Consider the following 20,691-nt stretch of genomic DNA (forward strand, 5'->3'; position numbering starts at 1 on the left):
CCGGTGTGAGCTTTTGCTGCAGCAAGATCACTAATCCCACTTTTTGCAAGGTGATGCTGCTTCTGTGAATCGAATTCATACAGCGCTCAAATTGTATACCGTCCTATTCACTCGGACAGGCGGAAACCGCATTTGCAAGTACTCCTTTCTCGGCCTTAGCTCCTCGAACAGTGCCTGTCACCTCGAACCCCGCGCTCAAGACCACGGCATCCTGACTTTGACCTACCAGGCTTGCCACAACGGATCGCTCGCTATTGACGCGGTCTTTCTTACTCCTGTCAAAGAATTCTTCAACTCGATCTTCGAATCGCGCAACCCACAAGAGGCCAACTGGCTATTTCCAACCGACTGCCAGCCTGCGTCCAGGTCGCGCGACATCGACATGAGCTGAGCTCGCCGAGATGGACCCTACAATGTCAACACAGGAGTTGCAGCTCTGTCAGTTTCTGATGGAGCTGCCTGCTCAGAAGCGATACCGATACACAAAAGAATCAGAGGATCTTCTGCTCGAAAATCTCTTCAGGTTCATGTCCGGCGGCAAGGACGACTACCTCAGGCTCTTCTTCCCAAACGGAGGACCTGTCGTCGATGGCTCGATCCTCAAGCTCAAGGACGCCCAGGGCGCTATCGAGGGAGCAGAATACACCGAGGCCGCTCGAGGCATGGCATGCGGGCACATCTTCAAAGCAGGAGAGGCTTCATATAGCTGCAAGACGTGCGGCACTGACGACACCTGCTGCCTCTGCGCAAAATGCTTCGATGCTACGGATCACACGGGACACATGGTGAGGATCAGCATCTCTCCAGGCAATAGTGGTTGCTGTGATTGCGGCGATCCGGAGGCATGGAAGACCCCTATGTTCTGTACGATACACTCGACCTGGGAGCACGAGCAACCAAAGGGCAAGGACAAGGAGGTGGCGAGGTTGCCCGACGACCTACTGTTCAGCATCCGGATGACGATCGGACGGGTTATCGACTACCTCTGTGATGTCATATCGTGCTCGCCCGAGCAGTTGCGACAGACAAAGACGGTTGAATCGATCAAGCACGACGAGGAGATGTCAAGGTTAAATTCAACATACCACGGTGGCGACGTGGGATCTCCTGGGGAATACGCCATTGTCCTATGGAACGACGAGAAGCACACTATCACAGAGGTTAGAGACCAGGTTGCCAGGGCATGCGCAATGACTCAGCGAGAAGCTCTTCAAAAAGCATACGAAACCGACACCATCGGGAGAAGTATTCTCACCTACGACGAGGACGTTGAGACTCTTCTGGGGAGGGCCAACACGTTAGAGCAAATCCGCGTTACTGTTACGATCCGCTCTTCACGCGATACGTTTCGAGAGCAAATGTGCGGTACAATCATCGAGTGGTTAAAGGACATCTCGGGTTGCGCCGTCGGACAAGATTCCTCCATTCTGCGGGTCATTGTCTGCGAAGAACTTCTCAAGCCATGGCGCATGGGAAGTCCAGCTACCCATGCCATCGTCGGCCATGAAGGAATGGACGACGAGGACAAGGAAGACCAAAAGGAAGACACTTCCATGAACGTCTACACTCAATTCGCATTGCTGCAGGCTGCTAGGCTTCAACAAGCGAGAGAAGCCGTTCGGCGCGGTATAAATACGACGAGAAACTTGGAAGACAGCGACGATGATGATGACGACGATAGTGATGCCGATGGCGAAGATCATACACCGTCTTCCCAAGGAGACATGGACGAGGATGTCGATGACGATGAGGAAGATGTGATGATGCTTGATTCAGCACCGGGCGCCGCCGGCGACGTCAACATGTCTGACTGGCGAGCTGACGAGGCTTTGGAAGCAGACGAAGCAACCATGGCAGGCTACCCACCGCCTCCTCCTCCTCCGGTGCCGAGTGGCCCCCGCCGGAATATAGGGGATCGAGATCTGACTCCATCCGATTCTGACACCGCAGAGCCTCTCATACCGTCCTCCATATATGCGAAGAACAGTCTCGATGTACCGAAGACGCCTGGCGTGGCGCAGGATGAACAGGCAACGCCGCCCAAGTCGGGTCGGTATTGGATGCTCGCGCCGGCTGCATACGTGGAAACGGAGAATGTTCCACCTTCAGAAGATCTGTTCCAGAGAGTCCGCCTGGACTGGATGATACTTTTTGATCTTCGCATGTGGAAGAAAGTGCGCAACGACATGCGATCTCTCTACATATCGACAGTCGTTACGATCCCGGAGTTCAAACGCGTTCTTGGCCTGCGCTTTGCCGGGCTCTACACAACCCTGGCCCAGCTTTATCTCATTGGAGATCGAGAGCCAGACCACTCAATCATCAATCTTTCCCTTCAAATGCTTACCACACCCTCAATCACGGCAGAGGTCGTGGAGCGCGGCAATTTCTTGACCAGCCTTTTGGCTATTCTGTACACCTTTTTAACAACTCGTCAAGTGGGCCATCCATGGAACGTCTCGGATACTGCTGTCTTAGCTTTTGACTCCGGATCTGTGACTAACAGGCGCATGTACCATTTCTTTGCCGACCTCAAGTACCTTTTCCTGTCTCCACATGTGCAAGAGCGTTTAAGGACAGAAGATCGGTACATGTTGCAGTTCCTCGACCTTGTCAAGCTCCATCAAGGCATATGTCCAAACACTAGGGCAGTTGGAGAGCACGTTGAGTATGAGACCGACACATGGATTAGTGCGTCACTCATAACACGAGAAATAAACCGACTTTGTCGCCTTTTTAGCCGGTCTTTCACAGGCGTCGAAGACACAGACGGCGTTTGTCGGGCCATCCGTCTGGCGGCAAAGACCGTGATTGTGAACTCCATTGGCGCGGAGCGCGCACGATTCACCCAGGCTGAAATCAAGGACGAGGTTCGCTTCAAAGCTTTGGGCGACTTCGAGTTTGATGGCGACAGCTCCAAATATGATGTCGTCAAGTTTGTGGTTGAGGAGCAGCCCATCAGCTTCCACCACGCTCTTCACTATACCTTGTCCTGGCTGATTGAATGTGGCAAGTCCCTAACTGTCGAACAATTGCGAGCTATCCTCCACTTCACAGCCCAAGAGCTCAAAGGCCACCCTCGTCTCATGGGCAAGCGGGCCATGCCGAGGCGCGATTACGGTCCAGAAGACTTCCTCATGGCGGCGTTCGACTACCCCCTGAGGGTGTGCGCCTGGTTGGCTCAAATGAAGGCTGGAATGTGGGTTCGCAATGGCATGAGTCTCAGACACCAGGCTGGAACCTATCGTGGCGTTGGTCAGAGGGATGTTTCTCATCATCGAGACATTTTCTTGTTGCAGACAGCGCTCGTGGTATGTAACCCAAGTCGAGTGCTCGCTTCAATCGTTGATCGTTTCGGCATGGAGAAATGGACCAAGGGTTTCTTCGAACAAAAGTCGACTGCTCAGGACGACGCACAACATCTGGACATTGTTGAAGACATGATTCACCTCCTCGTTGTCCTGCTGAGCGACAGGACGTCTCTGATCCGCACTGACGATGAGCCGAACAGCCGTATTCTGGCCATGCGCCGCGACATCACTCATGTGCTCTGCTTCAAACCTCTCTCATTCACCGAAATAGGAAACAAGTTGCCGGAGCGATATCAAGAGCAGGAGGACTTCACCAGGGTTCTCGACGAGATGTCCAACTACAGAGCACCAGAGGGCGTGTCAGACATTGGCACGTTTGAGTTGAAGCCGCAGTTTGTTGAGGAGGTCGATCCGTACATTGCCCACTACAATAAGAATCAGCGGGAAGAGTCGGAAATGGCCTGGCGCAAATGCGTAGCCAAGAAGACCGGCAGGCCAATTGAGGACGTGGTGTACGAGCCGAAGCTACGTCAAATACCCGGCGGTGTTTTCGCCGGACTCGCCGAGTTCACCAGCACTGGCATGTTCGCCCAGATCATTTATTACAGTCTACTATACCCGCTGGTGTGTCAGAAGCTCACGCCAACTGTACCATACACGAGGGTCGAAACGTACCTGCAAGTGGCTGCACCTTATCCTCATCGCCATTGCCGAAGACAAGCCAGCTGGTGGAGACCCCTCGAAACCGTCGTTCATTCATACCGCTCTGACCCAGGTCGCGCGAAGTAACTTTATGCAGGATGCCCCCGCTTCCAAGACTATTGTGTCCCTACTGGACATGATGTCGACCAAGGAGGAGCTCAAGGGTTGCCATCCTAGAATCGCCCTCGTTCTCAAGCGTATGCGCCAGAAACGACCCACCGACTTTGAGGCAGCATACGTGCGGCTTGGTGTCCCAGTGGATAGGATCAGCACCGCTTCACCGGCTGCTATGGCCAACGCCGATGAGGAGCGGGAACGCAAGAAGAAGGCAGCTTTGGATCGCCAGGCCCGAGTGATGGCGCAGTTTCAACAGCAGCAGAAGACATTCCTCGCGAATCAGGGTGATATTGACTGGGGCGATGTGGATGACTTGGAAGATGAGGATTTGCCTGAGCCAGTGGAGGAGAAGAACTTCTGGAAGTACCCATCCGGGACATGTATTCTTTGCCAGGAAGATACAGACGATCGTCGACTTTACGGGACTTTTGGCTTCATCAGGGAGAGCGGGATTCTACGGCAGACAGATCTGTCAGACCCTGACTTCATTCGAGAAGCATTCCACACACCCAAAGACCTCGACCGATCGGCTGAGCCTATCCGACCTTTTGGAGTGGCACACGAAAATCGCAAGGATGTGCAAAAGGTCAACCAACAAGGAGAGACTTTCATTGCGGAGCGCCAGACTATTGGCAAGGGCTTCCCTCCACATGCAGTCCGAAATGGGCCAGTGTCCATAGGATGCGGCCACATCATGCACTATAGCTGTTTCGAAGTGTACTTCGAGGCTACCCAGCAGCGGCACAAACAGCAGATCGCGCGCCACCACCCCGAGGACCCGTATCGCCTGGAATTCGTGTGTCCACTTTGCAAGGCCTTGGGCAACGCTTTCCTGCCGATCGTCTGGAGGGGCCAAGAAGAATCATACCCCGGCGTGCTGCAGACTTCAACAGAGATCCAAGTATCCTCTGAAGCGTTCGCGGTCTTCCTGAAGGAAAACTTGTCCTCTACGCACAACGCTGCCCTGGCATTGGAGCCTCAATCCCATTCATCCCAGAGGATGTTCTCGCAATACACCAAGGGGACATTACTGCCCAATTTAGCAGAGAAGTCGTCGCATCTTGTCGTCGACGCATGGGAGTCAGGCTCTCGGACGCCATCTGTGGGTACGCCATGGGGTGGCAACACTCCCGAATCAAGTGGACAATCGTCGGGCATGGGCGAGAGCAGCAGCGCAATGTCGGAACTAGTTATTGTCTACCGCCGCCTCCGAGATACTCTTCGACGCAATGGTCTCATGGGAAGGCATGGTCCTGATCAGCTCGAACGCATGAACGAACCGCTGGGGAATCCCACTGATCTGTGCGACAGTGATGTCCTAGCCCAAACTGTGGGCTTCTCAATTTCGGCTGTGGAGATACAGCAGAGAGGGCAGGACTCCGAGTACGGCTCGCTTCTACTCGAGAAGATACCTGAGCAGGCTCTCACTCACCTGCGCATCTTGGCAGAGACCGTCACATCATACATCTCCGTAGGAGGGCAGAAGTACGCCGGCCAAAACCGAATTGACAGGGAGTTCAAGAAAGACAGCGAGAGGCAACACTTCCAGCTCTTCGTCCCGGATGGAGAGGACAACTTGGCTGCCCATCCGCCACTCTTGACACAAGACACGTTCATCTTCCTGTGTGAGAGCGTCTTCGGCTTTTCCGCAGCGAATGGCATCGATGTTTCTTACCTGTTGCGCGTATGCTATCTTGCAGAGATAGTCAAGGTTGTCTACCGCACCGCCAGGATCACTTTCCCCAACCACGAGTGGATGTCTGGCGAGGGCCTGGAGGATAGGAGTCTGATCAACTTCGCCGAATTCTGCAAGACCGTCTTCAACATGGACTTGGAGTATACGATACCCGATGATGCAAACCCTCCTCTCGACCATGGGTTCAACCAACCCTGCTTCCAGAGTCTTGCCGACTTTTACGCATTCACCAAGAAATACGCCCAAGTCTTTCTGCGGAAATGCGTGGTGTTGCTTTACGTCAAGTACGGCGTCGACTTCAATAGCCACATCTCACCTCAGCCAGAACAGGACGAGCTCGACCGTCTGACCGAGGCGCTCCGCCTGCCGGATTTCGACAGCATGTGCGCAGCTCTCACGCCGCTGGGCATCCATGTCGGGTGGCCGGGCTCCCTGTGTGACCAACTCGTTCGTGGCTGGATCCGACATGAAAAGGCACACTGCTGGGCACGGATAAAATCCAGAGATCTGGCCGCCCTAGACGTTGCAGACCGGGACCGCATGCTCAGCCACCCCGGCATATTCGAGCTCGTAGGTTTACCTATGAACTACGATACGCTCATAGAGGAGTGCACCAGGCGGCGGTGCCCGCGGACTGGCAAGGACATCTCTGATCCGATGATTTGTCTCTTGTGTGGTGACGTTTTCTGTGGCCAGAGCATCTGTTGCTCGGCAGAGGATACAACCACGACGCTTAGGCGGCAAGGTAGCAGGAGAAGGATCGGCGGGGCCCAGCAACACATGCGGAAGTAAGTGCTATCTATTGAAATGATTGACATTGTACATTTTGGGATCAGAAACTAACATGTTGCAACATCAGGTGCCAAGGAAATGTCGGGCTCTTCATCAACATCCGCAAGTGTGCAACCTTTTATCTGCACCGGCTTAGCGGGTCGTGGAGCAACGCGCCGTACATGGACAAGTACGGCGAGGCAGACATGGGACTCCGGCATAGCAGGCAGCTGTTCCTGTCGCAGAAGCGCTACGACTCGATGCTGAGGACCATGTGGCTCAGCCATGGTGTCCCGTCCTACATCTCGCGCAGGCTCGAGGCCGACATTAATAATGGCGGGTGGGAGACCATTTGACTAGATGGTAGTGAAGACTACTTTGAGGACGAGCTCGAGTTCGAGGACGAGTTCATGGAGGAGGAAGACGAGGACGAGGACCCAGACGAGAGAGACGATCAAGAATGGGCTCCCCGTCCTCCTCCTATCGCCACCCCTTTCCGTGGGCTCGACGCGTTGCTCGAAGTGATGCGCCAACCAATCCCTCCACCCCTGCCACCTGTCGAAGACATACGGGACACGGATGGCATTGCCCCCTGGGCCTTCGACGAGAACAATCTGCAGGCTACCGCCGGCCGTGCCCCGTGGGTCTTGGGCAATAACGAGGAGGATGAAGAGTATGACGAGTACGACTATGAGGATGACGATACGGGCTGGGAGCCGCCTGTGTTCGGCTGGGCGCCGGTGCCTGTTGACATCGACGCCCTTCTCGGTGGGTTGCGGAGCGTCTCAGATGACGATGATGATGATGTCGGACGGGATGGGTCGAGCGTTGAGGGAGATGACGATGAGGCGGGTGGTATCATCCCTGCCTCAGAGGGCGTCCCGTTTCCCTGGGGAGGTGGAGGTGGAGATTCAGGAGGAGATTCTGAGCCACCTCAGGACCAGCACCAAGATGGTGGCCATGATGATGTCGATTAACACGATCACTCGCTGCGAGGAGCGCAGTCGGGGTGACACATGCCTTTCGATGGGCACTATATCGAGCGGGCCTGGCGGCTCAACCGGCCAGCCAGCGCAAGTATTCAAGGAGGTTTTTGTGTTACAGGAGGTCTTTGTTGGTTTTATACACACGGGCGGTTTCTTTAAAGGATGATGGCACAGGCACAAAATGCACAGCGCCAGGCGTACGTTGATACAGCATGGATATTGTGACAAATAACCCCATCCCCTCTGATAGACAGCACAATCGATGGAGTTTCCTTTTGGGATTATTGGTTGATTGCTAAATGTTTCTTTATTGTGCGACAACCCCATACGCCTAGGAAGTGCTGCCTCGCAGGCTTGCATTCTTCTGACTCATCGACCGTGACAACGGGAATCCAACGCCTGCGCTATGCTTTTTTGCCTGCTGCCCTGCTGGTTTGCTATCCAAGTTTCCAGCATCTATTTCGTTCCTTGAAGGTAGGGAGGCCACCCAGTATGCGACGGTGCCTAGGTGTCACTTTGCTTGATACCCTCGTATCACGCAGGACCGAGAAATCTGCCCCCTACTCGCTCATCGGGACGTCGGCATCAGCCGCGGCCTCCGCCACCTCATCCTCATCTCCCAAGTCGTCGCGGCCGTGATCGTGCCCATTCTCACCGTTCACCCGATCAAACACAGCCTCGCGCTCCATCGTCTGGTCTGCCGCTGCATCATCCTCGCCATGTGGGTATGCCCCGTTAACGTCCCTACCCGCGCGACCCTGGTCGTCCTCGGGTTCCGGCTCCAGGTGCTTGTGGCGGTGGACCACGATCCGCTTGTCATAGCCGCAGGTGACCATGGTGCCCGAGGCGCTGTGGACGTCGACCCAGAAGCACACGCCGTCGTGAGCGCGCGGGATGCGCTGCACTATCTCCTTGGTGCGGACATCCCACATAACGACGTCGCCGTCCTCGCTCGCTGAGGCGACGAAGGGGACACCTTCATCGTATTCTTCCTCTTCGGCCTGCTCGTCTCCTGCCAGCTCCTCTCCGTTGGCTGCCTGCTCCTCCACTTCCCCGTCCAGCTGGCCAATGTGGCCGTTCTGCGTGGGAATTTGAGCAAGCCTAGGCTGTCGGCGTCGCACCACTCCAAAGCATCCGCCTATGGAGTAACCCTCGTTGACGTGACCCTGGTATGTCTTCTTCACAGCGCAGGGCATGTTGATGAAGTCCCACAGGCGGACGCACGAGTCGGTGTAGCTGGCCAGCACGAAGCGGCCGTTGGGCGAGAAGCAAACGGAGCTGGCGGAAGGATTGTCCTCGTGGACTAGGGTGCGGAGGCACTGGCCGGTGGCGGTATCCCAGATGCGTCTGTCAAATTGTGTTAGCGACATGCCCATGGAAGCGGGAGTTTAGAAGTTGGGGATGGGAGTGAGGATGGGGTCGGGAGCACTCACATCAACCCATCCGTGGAGCAACTCGCCACCAGCGTGCCATCCAGACAGAAGTCGATACCGCTCACTGGGTCGCTATGTGCCGGCAGGCTCCGCATAAGTCGCCCGGCGCGCACATCCCACAGGAAGACTGCCTCATCGTAGCTCCCGCTCGCAAGTATGTTGCCCTTGGGGCTGAATGCGAGACAATAAAGATAATTATGGTGGCCCAAAAGGGGTTTTCTTCCTCCGCTGCCCCTAACGCCCGCATCGCCAGTGCGCCCGCCGATGCCCCTAGCGCTCGTGCCGATCCTCCCAATGGCGGCGGCGGCGGCATTATCGTCGGCACCGCCAGCGTGGGCCGGGTCGCCGGTGGTCCTATTCCACAGGCGGATGGTCTTGTCGTCGGAACCGGTGGCGAGGGTCTCGCTGTCAGGGCTCCAGGCCAGGCACGACACGCCGGCCATGTGGCCGACGAAGGTGTCCATGTGGGCGCCCGTCGCGGCGTCCCAGATCATGGCGGTGCCGTCTGCGGAGGCAGAGGCGATCCACCTCCCGTCCGGGGAGATGCGCACCTGGGAGATCGGCTTCTCGTGGCCGCGCAGCTCGAGTGAGGGTTCGAAGTTTGGGCGTAGAGGCGGAAGCCTTTGCGACGGGCGGGAGGGCGTGGTGGACGTCGATCGGTGGGGAGTGCGGCGCGAGGAAGTGCGCGAGCGTGATCGCGATCGAGAACGTGATCTGGAGCGGGACCTTGAGCGGGAGTCTAGGCGCGACCGTGACCGTGACCGCGACCTTGACCTCGACCTCGACCTTGATTGCGATGCGGAGTCTGAGCGCGAGGCGGCCCTCGACCTGGAGCGTAATCGCGATCTTGAGGGCGGACTGTAGACGCGATCATGGCCACCTTTGCTCTCATTGTTGTCTGGATCTGTGCTTCGTGACCGGGCTTGGGGTCTGCCATGGCGTATTGAGAGGCTGCGGCGTTGGCTGTGTGGTGTGGCTGGCGATGGATCGCGAGTGCGTTCTGGTTCTGTCTCTTGCTCTGGCCCTGACTCTGGGGGGCTGTTCTCGGCACTGCCGTCGTTTCGCTTGCGCCGCTTGGAGGGCTGGGCAGAAGCCCTATCCTCGGGCTCAGGATCTGACATGATGATGTGATCTCTGTGCAGCCCCGAGGAATTGAAGCCTGAAGTGAACAGTGTATCTGAACTGGTGGAATTGAAGGCAGTTTGGTTTGCGACAAAATGGCACGCCCACCAGAAGCAGCAAGCAGGAGGCAGATCCCTAGCTGAGCGAGTCGTTGGCGGCAGGCAAAAAAAGACCGCTCCCAGGCGCTCCCACAGGGGTAGCCGCAGGACAGCTGCAGCATCCGGGATTATCAATGCAGCTAAGGCCAGGGGTTCGTTGGTGACGTCTTAAGCCTGAGCTTAATTGATCCCCTGCACCCGGCAGACCTCGTGAGGCAGGCAGTCGGCACCGGCTACTGCCCAAAATCCTGAGCGCGCGCGGTAAGACTGGAGATGATAATACCACGGTAGATGTTGACTGATCCGACCTCGACACAGAGACCTACCGACGCAGGCATTGCATGGTAAGGGCGGGGAAGAGCTCGTTATGGACAGCAGTTGGTTTCAACATCGACGCGAGAAATGCTTCCAAGCATCATAAGCCGCCTTTTGATACAAGCCTCTCGTTCTCTCGTTCTCCATCTGCCTCAGACTACCACCGATTCGAATCTAGTCCCGGATTGCCCATCGCATGGGTTACCTCTCAATCTCTCGCGTCTGCTCCCCTTTTCACCTGCAGCATAATACAATAAACATCGACACCACCAATGACAAATCTGGTCCGCCAATGATCCAATGATCCATCCCAGCCGGGCGTGACAGCCGTGACAGACAAGACACACGGACAGACAAGACAGACAAGACGGACAAGACGGACAAGACGGACAAGACGGACAAGACGGACAAGACGGACAAGACGGACAAGACGGACAAGACGGACAAGACGGACAAGACGGACAAGACGGACAAGACGGGATGAAATCGTGATGTGCGATGCCATGGTCATATAACTAACACGCGATCAACTCACCTCACCTCACCTCACCTCACCCCGCCTACTCTCACCACCTCACCGGGCTCTACTGTCTCTCTTTCTCTCTCTCTCTTCCCCACTCACCTGGCCCCAGCCCAGGCAGCTGGTGGGCCAGTCACTCGGTCATTCAATCTCATTATGGAGCACCCACACCCTCACCCGCCACCCCCAGAGGTCAACATCACCACCCTCAACTGCTGGGGCCTCAAGTTCAACATCTCCAAGCTCCGCCAGCCCCGGCTGCAAGAGATTGGCAGGCAGATTGTCCGCTCCACACCCGCGCCGGACATCCTCTGCCTGCAGGAGGTATGGGCCCAGGATGACTACCTCGCCATCCGCCGCGAGACCGCCGCCATCCTGCCCCACGGCAAGTTCTACCACAGCGGCGCTTTTGGCGGCGGCCTGGCCATCCTGTCGCGCTGGCCCATCGAGGAGTCGTCCATGGTGCCCTACGCCCTCAATGGCCGCCCCACTGCCTTCTGGCGCGGCGACTGGTACGTCGGCAAGGGCGTCGCCTGCGCCCGCCTGCGTTATGGGCCCGAACGGGGCGACGTCATTGAGGTCTTCAACACCCACACCCACGCGCCCTACGATACGGATCGCGGCGACTCGTACCGCGTTCACCGTGATGCCCAGGCCTGGCAGCTCGCCAAGCTGCTCCGCGGCGCCGCAGAGCGCGGCCACCTCGTCGTTGCCGCGGGGGACTTCAACATGATTCCGCTGTCCGCCGCGCATCGCATAATCACGGGCCGCGCCCCCGTGCGCGACGTCTGGCGCGTCCTCTACCCGGATTCCAGCCTGGGCTGCACGCAGGACGACGCCGAGAGGGCGAGGGGCAGGCCAATGCCCACGGCCGAGTTCAACCTCGTCGAGAACGGCGTCACCTCCAACAGCGTCTTCAACACGTGGCGGTGGCCCTCGTCCGAGCAGAAGAAGCTTGGCCACGGCCGGCCCATCATCGGCGTCGACCCGGCCCGCCCGGACCCGCGCGGAAAGAGGCTGGACTACGTCTTCGCGAGCACGGGCCCGCGCGAGCTCGAGGACGGCGCCGTCGGCGGCTGGGTCGTCAGGGACGCCCGCGTCGGCATGCTGGCGCGCCACCCGGACCTGGGCTGCAGCCTGTCGGACCACTTCTCGGTCGAGGCGACGCTATCCTTCCACACGACCACTCGCGACGCCGCCGAGGCCGCCAGCCTCAAGTGGCCGCTCCCACCCGGCGCAGCGTCGTCGCTATCGGCCTTCCGGACATCCACCCTTCCACCGCCACGTCATGCCCATCACGACCACCATAGTGGCCTCGACAACGCCGCCACCACCACCAAAGAGGATGCCGTAGAACCCACGGCCGGCTCCCCCGCCACCGCCGATGGCGGCAGCCCAGCCAACGGCGCCTTCCTGCAGCTGCAGACCCCGACCCCATCCTCAACACGCACCTCCTTCATCCAGCGGCCCCGCTCCCGCCAGTCAACCAACCCCTCACGCCGCCGCCGCAGCAGCGGACCACGACGCCCAGCTTCTGTCCTCCCTCGGGCCCTCACCAGCGGGTGGCGGCGGACCCGACGACCCCGCCTCACCGTTCCTCCCCTACCCAGCCCCCTTTGGCCAGCTCCCAGAGGACTTCGACGGCCTCCTAGCCGCCCTCGAGGCCTACCAGGCCCGCGAGGCCGCCCAGGCCTTTCACCGCGCCCTGCACTTCGGCTCCTGGGTGCTCGTCACCGTCGCCTGCTACGTCGCCGTGTGGTTCGTCCCCACCCACGGCGGCGGGCTCTCGCGGTCCCAAAGCCACGCCGTCAACTTCGTGCTCCTGCTCCTGAGCAGTCTTGGCCTCGTGGCCGGCTGCGTCGACGGGCTGATGGCCTTGTTGTTCTTCAGGGGCAGCGAGCAGAGGGCGCTCAAGGAGTACGAGTGGGAGCTGAGGAACGCCAGGGCGCTGGCTGGCGGAGGAGGCCAAGGGGTCGTCGAGGAGGTCGGCGGGCTCAAGTCATGAGTAACCAGTCCCACGGAAAGGATGCAGCTCCTCGACGCGGTGAAGTTAACCATATCGGACCCTATTCGCAAGGGTGGGTGTCCGTGTATATACGTTACCCCAGAAAGGGGGAAAATATTAATCTATTAATGTAGGCAAGAATTGAATGCGGTCTATTCATACTGCCCTCTAAAACCTGCCGCCTGCGTTTCTCCACTCCCGAGTTCCTGCCCATCTATTTATGTTAATCCTTATAATGTTTTCCTTTGCGTCCCTCCCACAGGACTGAACCAAGCAGTTCTGGAGAGGGGCAATCTCCATGACACGAGTACAAGCAAGAGGTCACCAACTTGAGCCAAGGCGACAACAAGCCCTTACCGCGCCTGCGTCCGTTAGTCTATGCTCATCCTCCCCGGATGAAATGCTCTTAATGGACCAAGATGCTCGAACCCGGGCGGGGGCTCCAGCCTTCCTCCACCATTTGGCCCTCCACTTATCGCCAGGTTCGATCCATTCCCTGTGGCTTTCCCTACGAGCTGCTCAATTGGCATGCCCATGCCCGTGCTTGCGGGGCTGCGACGCACCGACGAGGTCGTCGTCAACGTCTGTGTCTGTGCCTGTGTATGGGCCTGTATCCGCTTCCAGTCGTACCCTATAAAGGCCGTCTTCTTCCTCAGTTCCATGGCGAGCCGCTTTGTGGCAGGGTCGCGCAACAGACGATCGCGCGGGCGCTTCTTCTCCTTCTTCCCGTATATGCGCACCAGTGCCTTTAGTGTATCGCGCTCTGTTGCCCGCAGTCCGGGCTCAGCGTCGACCTGGATCTCGAAGTTGCGGAGGCGCAGACTGTCATAAGGGATGTTCAGCCAGGAACGCACTGCTGCCTGGATGCCGCAGTCAAAAGGCTGCAGCGTCTTGACGAGGAGAGCCTCGCGTTCCGCACGCTTGCTGGATGCGTTGGTCACTGTGGTGGCAGCGGCGGCGGTTTCAGCCGCCGCAAAGACTGGTGTGGCAGGAGCCTTCGGCGTTGCAGATGACTGGGCCTCTTCCCGCGCTGGGGAAGGCGGAGTAAAGTTTGGAGTCATTGGCAGATGGACATGATTGACAGTCGTGGCAGCCGATGAGCCCGGGTCTGGCACGGCCTCATGCACCTTCTGCCTGACGGCAGGTCTGCTAGCAGCCGCTCCATCCAGGCCGTTGATTGCGTTTCCGTCAACAACAAGTGCTGACTTCTCTAGCTGGGGCATTGTCTCATCTTCGTCTTCATCGTCACTGTCGGACAGGTCTGTTATGGGCTCCTCGTCGTCAAAGTACTGTGTGTCATCGGTCGATCGAAGCAACGGGACAAAGGGCGGGTCGAGTTCGTGAAGCCTCTCCCAAGGGACTCCTTTGAACCATTTGTGGGCCTTGATGTCCTCGGCATCGTATGGGAACACAAAACGGTCTGTGAAGGCCTGGTTGGCCCCACTGCCGCTGCTGCTCATGGATTGCGACTGTTGCTGCATATCCTTGTACTGGTAACGTTGGCTGCACAGACGAGTTACCGGTTCTTGGATGAGGCTAGCAATGAGGTGCTGGCAGCGGCCGGACACGAGCGGGCGTGAAGGAAATGCAAAAGTCGAGCGATGGTTCTGGGTGTTTTCTCAAGTCAGTTCGACTCTGACGTCCCTCAGGTGAACAACCGGTTCCCACTTACCAGAATGTTCTGCTTTGTATGTTGTCTCCCTTCATCAGTAAGGAACGGAGTATGGCCGTACAGACATTCGTACAGGATGACACCGATGCTCCACCAGTCGCAGCGGCCATCGTACGCGGCTCCTTGCACCACCTCTGGGGCCATGTATTGGCTGGTTCCCACGACTGACTTGGCCGACGTCCTCATCCCACATCGGTTTCGCCACTGCAACAGAGGCTCGCCGTCACCAAAACTCTTCTTTTCATGCTTGTTGAGGCTCATCATGATGTTCGAGCTCCATTTGACGTTGTGCGACAAGGTCTGAGCGTCCTGTTTGTCTTGTTCGTCGCCGTCGACCTTGAGGTTCAGTTTCTGGACGATGGAGTAACGACTGGCCTGGTAGTATGAAGAATCATGGGACCAGTGTCCGTTAAATGCCAGGCCAAAGTCTGATATCTTCAGGTGTCCCGACGCCGACACAAGAAAATTGTCGGGCTTGATGTCGCGGTGGATGCAGCGCAGTGCGTGAGCCTCTTCAACACAAATAATCATCTCGGCAATGTAGAAGCGTGCAACCGGCTCGCTTAGAATGTTCTCTCTGATGAGAAGGCCGAGGAAGTCTCCACCGGGCATGTAATCCATGACCAAGTAAAGATTGGAGGCGTCTTGGAAACTGGCAATCAGTGGTACGACCCTGGTGGGCTTGTCAGTAAAATGCTCTCACACGTTGTTGAGTTCCCCGGGACATACCATCTGGATCCCTCGGAGGCAACAAGGAAGTCTCTCTCGGCTCTGAGATGACCTTCTTGGCTTGTACGGAGCATGCCAGACTTGCGGATGACTTTCATTGCATATACCTTCCTACTGGGCTGGTTGTCCCCGGTCTTGAGCTTCTCTCGGACCAGCCTGACCACTCCGAAGCTGCCTTTCCCCAGAGCCTTGACGATCTGGTAGTCATTGCAGCATGAAGAAGCCGTACCTCTCCCTTCTGTGAGGGCTCTCAAGGTTCGAGCCTTCATGACCCGCGTCTCTCGCAGATGATCAGACTCATTGCGGTAGAATTGGCGTCTCAGTCTATTCTTCTCAGCTTCGGGGACTGCAGCACCCATATGCCAAAGTTCGCTGCCCAGCAAGCGCAGGCGCACCTCGCGTGGGTTGGGCTGAGCTAGGCGCTCATTGTAATAGGTCTCAAGGTAGATCTTGGCTGCGGCAGCCTTCTCAACAGTGGCGACCGTGGGCGTGATTTCGGTCTCGGCGTCCTTTTCCTCGATCGTGTCGAGGCTACCATTGGCAGTATCTGGTACAACCAATGAAGCATGTTGCTGTGATTTCCACCTGGCCAGGGGGCTTTTCTTCTCAGAGGAGTTGCTGGAAGACGCTTTGGACCCAACCGAGGTTTTGCCGGTGGATTCAGACTGTTTGACGGTATATATGCTCGAAGTAGGGCTCGACTTCGGGGATGAGCTTGATGACTCCATGTGGTGATCCTGGGGTGACAGCGGGAACTTCCCTGCAGCAGCCTCCTAAGCCTGAAGAGGAGGTCGTGCCTTGACCAAAGGCCGGCAGACTATTGTGGGCTCATTTGGAGCTCGTAAGATCGTCGATGCCATTTTTCGCAGTTTTCGTTCTGTTTTGGATGAGTCTTCGTCCACGTGTCCTGGCTTCGTGTCGCTTCGAGCCAGGGGACTATCGTTCACACAGCCCGAATTAGTCTGAACATCGACAGCCACGGACAATGTTGATGCTGGCAGAACCGATATCGCAGTCAGTTTTTGATGATGTCAGGAGACCACTATAGGACTGCAGACGGGAGCTCACCGTGGGTGCGACCAGCAAGCGACTTGAGGGCAGATAGCAACCTCGAACCTCCTCGACGTAGCTTGGACGGCGGTGCACAGGGTGTGCTGGTGTCGGTCCCTGTTCCCAGTCGACGAATTTGAGAAGCGCTCGAAGAAAAGGAAGTCCGGGAGACGATGATGGACCTCGGAGGACTATTGTTCTGCGAATGGCTTCGCTTCATCTCGACGAGTTCAGGTCCGTGGGGGCTGCAAGGTGAACAACAGTCATGCCATATATAATCGAATACGCCAACAAAAGAAACTGGCTAGAAGAATAGAAATGGAAGGGTCCCAAAGATCATTCGCCTCTAGCAAAAGAGCGAGTGGAGAAGGATGTCCAGAAAATAGGTGAGAGAGAGGACGGCGGATGCCGGAGAGCCGGGAGAAGTTGTATGTCTCTGGCGCTGCATTGGCCTCGTGTTTTGGTTGCGCCTACCGGATCAAGACGTGTTGGTGGACAACGCAGTAAAGGTACCGAGGCAGGAACTGATCTCACTTTCCATGGCCATCGTGACTGCTGGTTCTGGTTTCAATGGCTTCTGTGCATAGCAATGCTGATACCCGTGAGGACTGTTCAACGGGCATGGCAGACTGGGCGCAAGGATATACATTCGCGTAGTTTCAATCAGAATTTGTATTTGACAAGCTAATTTGAATTATTGGCACTTTAAAATCTGGAGCGCAATCAAGCAATACTAGAAGAGAGAAGACACGCAACAAACCCCATCAAGAACCCTTGTGTCTTTTTGTACGCCACCCAATGCAATGCAGACCTCGTCATCCCTTCCGGAAACATCTGCTACCCGTGTCCAGGGTGGACCGGATCCTCGCAAGACTGTCTGTAGGTCAGAAGACTCCGTTGCTGGTAAATCGACCGCCGCAACCTAGGAAACCTCATTAATCTCCGCGGTCGGCCAGCATGAAGGCCGACCAGCCCCAACGAGCCTGGCCTGTTGTGCTGATAGTATGTAGGACAGGGTCCTGAGCGCATCTTCATGGGCTATACAGATACCGCCATTTTGAATCACAAGTAGGAGCCACCTCTGCCCTAACAGCTTACTTGATCTCGAGAAGCTTGACATCAAAGGTCAAGGTGCTGTTGGGAGGGATGCCTGGCACACCCTTGCTGCCGTAGGCATGATGAGCGGGAATGGTCAGTCGGCGCTCGCCACCGACGGCCATGCCAGCAACACCGATGTCCCATCCCTTGATGACCTCGCCCTTTCCGAGCTTGAAGGAGAATGGCGCCCCCTTCTTGTTTGCTGTGTCACTATGTCAGCACCTATGCCCTGCGGCTTGCACATTTACAGGGCGCATGACTTACAGTCGAAGACCTTGCCGTTATCGAGCTTGCCAATGTAACGCATGCCGACCTTATCACCGCTCTTGGCAGTCCGACCGGCACCGACCTTGCGGTCATCGATCTTCACACCCTGGACGACCTCAACGCCGCCAGTGGGAGTCGCCTTCTTGCCTTTCTCAGCAGGGGAGCCAGTGGGGCCTTGCTCCAGGTTCTTGGCGAACTGGACCTTCTTCTCCGACTTTGGTGTGTCCTTCTCGGCGGCGACAGCCTTGCCCTCGTTGTTCTTGAGCTTCTTGGCTTGCTTCTTGCTGAGCTTGGCGTCCTCCTTGCCCTCCTTGGCGATCAACTCGTCCAGGCCCTCGGCGGCATCCTCGGCAGCGCGCTTGTTCTTACCCTTCTTCGTCTCGACCAGCTTGGGCACCTCCTCCTCATCAGTGTCTATCTCCTCGACACGGCCGGCGCCATCGATGTCATCCAGCTCATCCTCGGACTCGTCGCCGACGAGCTCATCGAGCTCGGGGGGCAGGTCGTACTCATCGTCGTCGGAGTCCTCGTCCTCGCTGTCGGAGGCCTGGTCCTCGTTGATAACGTAGTTACCCGTGACGTAGATGGTATGGGTACCGGAGTTGACGAAGAATGCCTTCTCCTCCTCGCCGATAGTGAGCTCCAGGGGCTGCTGGTAGTGCTGTGGAGTTGTTAGCGGTAGCCGACCGTATGCGCAGCGTCAATACTCACAGCCTCCGTGTCAAGAGTGCAAACAACGAACTGCTCAAGGTCAAGGCCGGCAAGCTCATCGTCCTCATCGTCTTCGTCGTCGTCCTCGGACTCCTCCTCCTCCTCCTCCTCCTCCTCAACAGCCTTAGCCTTGCCCTTCGTGTTGGCAGCCTTGGGGGCGGCCTTCTTGCCCTTCTTCTTGCCCGAGGCGGCATCAGCCATCTCCTCATCAGAGTCCTCCTCGTCCTTGGTGGCATCCAGCAGCTCCTTGAGAGCTGCGGCCTGGCGGGCCTTCTTGGACTTTGAGGGGTCGCTGGGGCCGCCGTTGGTCTCCTCATCGTCATCCTCGGAGTCGTCCTCATCGTCGTCGCCTCCACCCAGGAGCAGATCGCGCAGATACTCGTCGTCCTCATCAGACTCGCCGTCGAGGTCGCCAATCGACTGCTTGACAAGCTTCAGGGTAGACCGGGGCCGACGGGGAACCTCGGCGTCTTCCTCAACCTCTTCTGTGGGGTCAATGGCTGCCATGGTGATACGGACCTGCCCTTGTCAGCGATCCCGTCGCCGGAGGCGGAATGTGTTCGCGAAAAGCGATTGAACAAGCTAGAGACCATCGCTTGATGTTGCCTGGCTCTTGGAGCAATTGCGGATTGTAGGATTAATACAAGGAGTACTCACAGTGGCAGGGAAGGACTGGCTGACGGGGACCAGAATGTCTCCTGGAGGGACCTCAAGCCCGAAGAGGGCGACCGGCTGCAGGGGAGACATGGTGGACAGAGGGGTCTAACGATGTGGCTGGGGGTTTTGGGAGAAAGATCTTCGAACTGCCCATGCAAAAAAGACAGACTGAATAGACAAGGAAGATGCGCAGCTGAGTGATGCCGAGCAGAAGTTGGGAAAATGGAAGGTGAGGGCGAAAATTTGCTTGCGCTTCAACGAGTAGAGGAAACAGGATGGAAACTGAACTCGGACCCTTGAGAAGAAAGAACCGGCCTCGAGATTTTTTGAAAAAGTTTGGATCCACCGATAGACGATAAGCGGCGCATCTGCAGGGCCATGGACCAATCACCGGAGCTAAAGTGGACCAAAGTGGAGACATGCAACGCTCATGGCGGGCGCTAGCACTTACACCGGGCAACTGGGCAACAGCAGGCAGAGGCAGGGGCAGAGGCTGGTCTAGGCTGGGCTGGGCTTGGGTAGCAGGCAGGCAGGCAGGAGGCAGGCAAGGGTACGCAATGCCTACTCTAGTTGGGAGGGGGTCATTGTTGCTGTGAACGACTTCTCTCTCTCAAGCTCTGGAGAATCACAGCATAGTGCTCCCCACGAGACCAGCCCTGTTCATCACGTCAGGCAACCCACGGCGTCATCAGCACCATAAATGGTGGCTTGAATTGGGGGCGGTGGCATCCAGCTATTGCAGCCACCTCCTCACTCAGCAATGACTAGCTTTAACCTCACTGCAGAGGATGTCTTTCTGATCCCAAGTTGACGATGAGACAACCTACCGGCGTCGTCCAGCAGACATTCCTCTGACACTCACAAGCCTCACTCGGTCTTGCACGTTGGCTACATGATATCAGGAGACCTGGACCCGGTGCCCAATCCATCTACGATGATGGGACAACTGACTCTGTGGCACTTAGCCAGCTCTGTTCGACGCCTCGCAAGAAGATCCACCCTGGCTGTTCCATAGTCCCCGTTGGGTTTCCTGGTGTTTCTCAAGCGAAGTTGATGGGCAGTCGGTCAGGAACCCCCTGAACCAGAAATATGTGTTCAGACAGAAAGCCATGGTCCTGATGACAGAGTTGTCGTTATCAGGCTAGGAATAACGGAAAGTTTAGGTGTGCTGCTTCCCCTCCCCTCATCCTGAAGCCATACCGTTTTGTTCTCGATGAGGACGACTGGCCAGACATGCCCAAGCATCCTGTCAAAGAGATTGGCCCTGTCCGGCTGTCTGGAAGAGCCTGTGGGGTAACACCATTACGGGAAGCAATCCCGCACATCTCCCGCGGCCTTGTCTCACGGCTTCACCTCGCTCTGGGCAACAACATCCCGCCGAAAGCTTGCCGTGGAGGGCAGCGGGAGCGTGCCCGCTTTCGGCAGCATCTT

The 20,691-nt window shown here is 57.1% G+C and overlaps 5 protein-coding genes across 5 annotated transcripts; 2 read left to right on the top strand and 3 right to left on the bottom strand.

The window, feature by feature from the left end:
* Window positions 1-401: 401 nt before the first annotated feature.
* Window positions 402-7,574, top strand: INS49_010231 (uncharacterized protein; the record flags this gene model as incomplete). The annotated part of the gene is made up of 6 exons (XM_043170957.1): window positions 402-2,691; window positions 2,755-3,199; window positions 3,326-3,935; window positions 3,994-6,614; window positions 6,686-6,937; window positions 6,965-7,574. The coding sequence occupies 6 exons, from the start codon at window positions 402-404 to the stop codon at window positions 7,572-7,574; spliced, it is 6,828 nt and encodes a 2,275-aa protein (XP_043025522.1).
* Window positions 7,575-8,143: 569 nt separating this feature from the next.
* Window positions 8,144-9,953, bottom strand: INS49_010232 (uncharacterized protein; the record flags this gene model as incomplete). Its single annotated transcript, XM_043170958.1, has 4 exons — window positions 8,144-8,930; window positions 9,017-9,597; window positions 9,668-9,844; window positions 9,897-9,953. 4 exons carry the CDS (start codon window positions 9,951-9,953, stop codon window positions 8,144-8,146), a joined length of 1,602 nt encoding a protein of 533 aa, XP_043025523.1.
* Window positions 9,954-11,227: 1,274 nt separating this feature from the next.
* Window positions 11,228-13,076, top strand: INS49_010233 (uncharacterized protein; the record flags this gene model as incomplete). Its single annotated transcript, XM_043170959.1, has 2 exons — window positions 11,228-12,607; window positions 12,696-13,076. 2 exons carry the CDS (start codon window positions 11,228-11,230, stop codon window positions 13,074-13,076), a joined length of 1,761 nt encoding a protein of 586 aa, XP_043025524.1.
* A 371-nt stretch (window positions 13,077-13,447) lies between these two features.
* Window positions 13,448-16,205, bottom strand: INS49_010234 (uncharacterized protein; the record flags this gene model as incomplete). Its single annotated transcript, XM_043170960.1, has 3 exons — window positions 13,448-14,683; window positions 14,749-15,421; window positions 15,478-16,205. 3 exons carry the CDS (start codon window positions 16,203-16,205, stop codon window positions 13,448-13,450), a joined length of 2,637 nt encoding a protein of 878 aa, XP_043025525.1.
* Window positions 16,206-17,621: 1,416 nt separating this feature from the next.
* INS49_010235 (uncharacterized protein) lies at window positions 17,622-19,350 on the bottom strand (the record flags this gene model as incomplete). The annotated part of the gene is made up of 4 exons (XM_043170961.1): window positions 17,622-17,827; window positions 17,890-18,553; window positions 18,604-19,122; window positions 19,261-19,350. 4 exons carry the CDS (start codon window positions 19,348-19,350, stop codon window positions 17,622-17,624), a joined length of 1,479 nt encoding a protein of 492 aa, XP_043025526.1.
* Window positions 19,351-20,691: the final 1,341 nt, after the last annotated feature.

This window comes from Diaporthe citri (genome assembly GCF_014595645.1).
Source record: "Diaporthe citri strain NFHF-8-4 chromosome Unknown scaffold_4, whole genome shotgun sequence".
Classification (NCBI taxonomy): domain Eukaryota; kingdom Fungi; phylum Ascomycota; class Sordariomycetes; order Diaporthales; family Diaporthaceae; genus Diaporthe; species Diaporthe citri.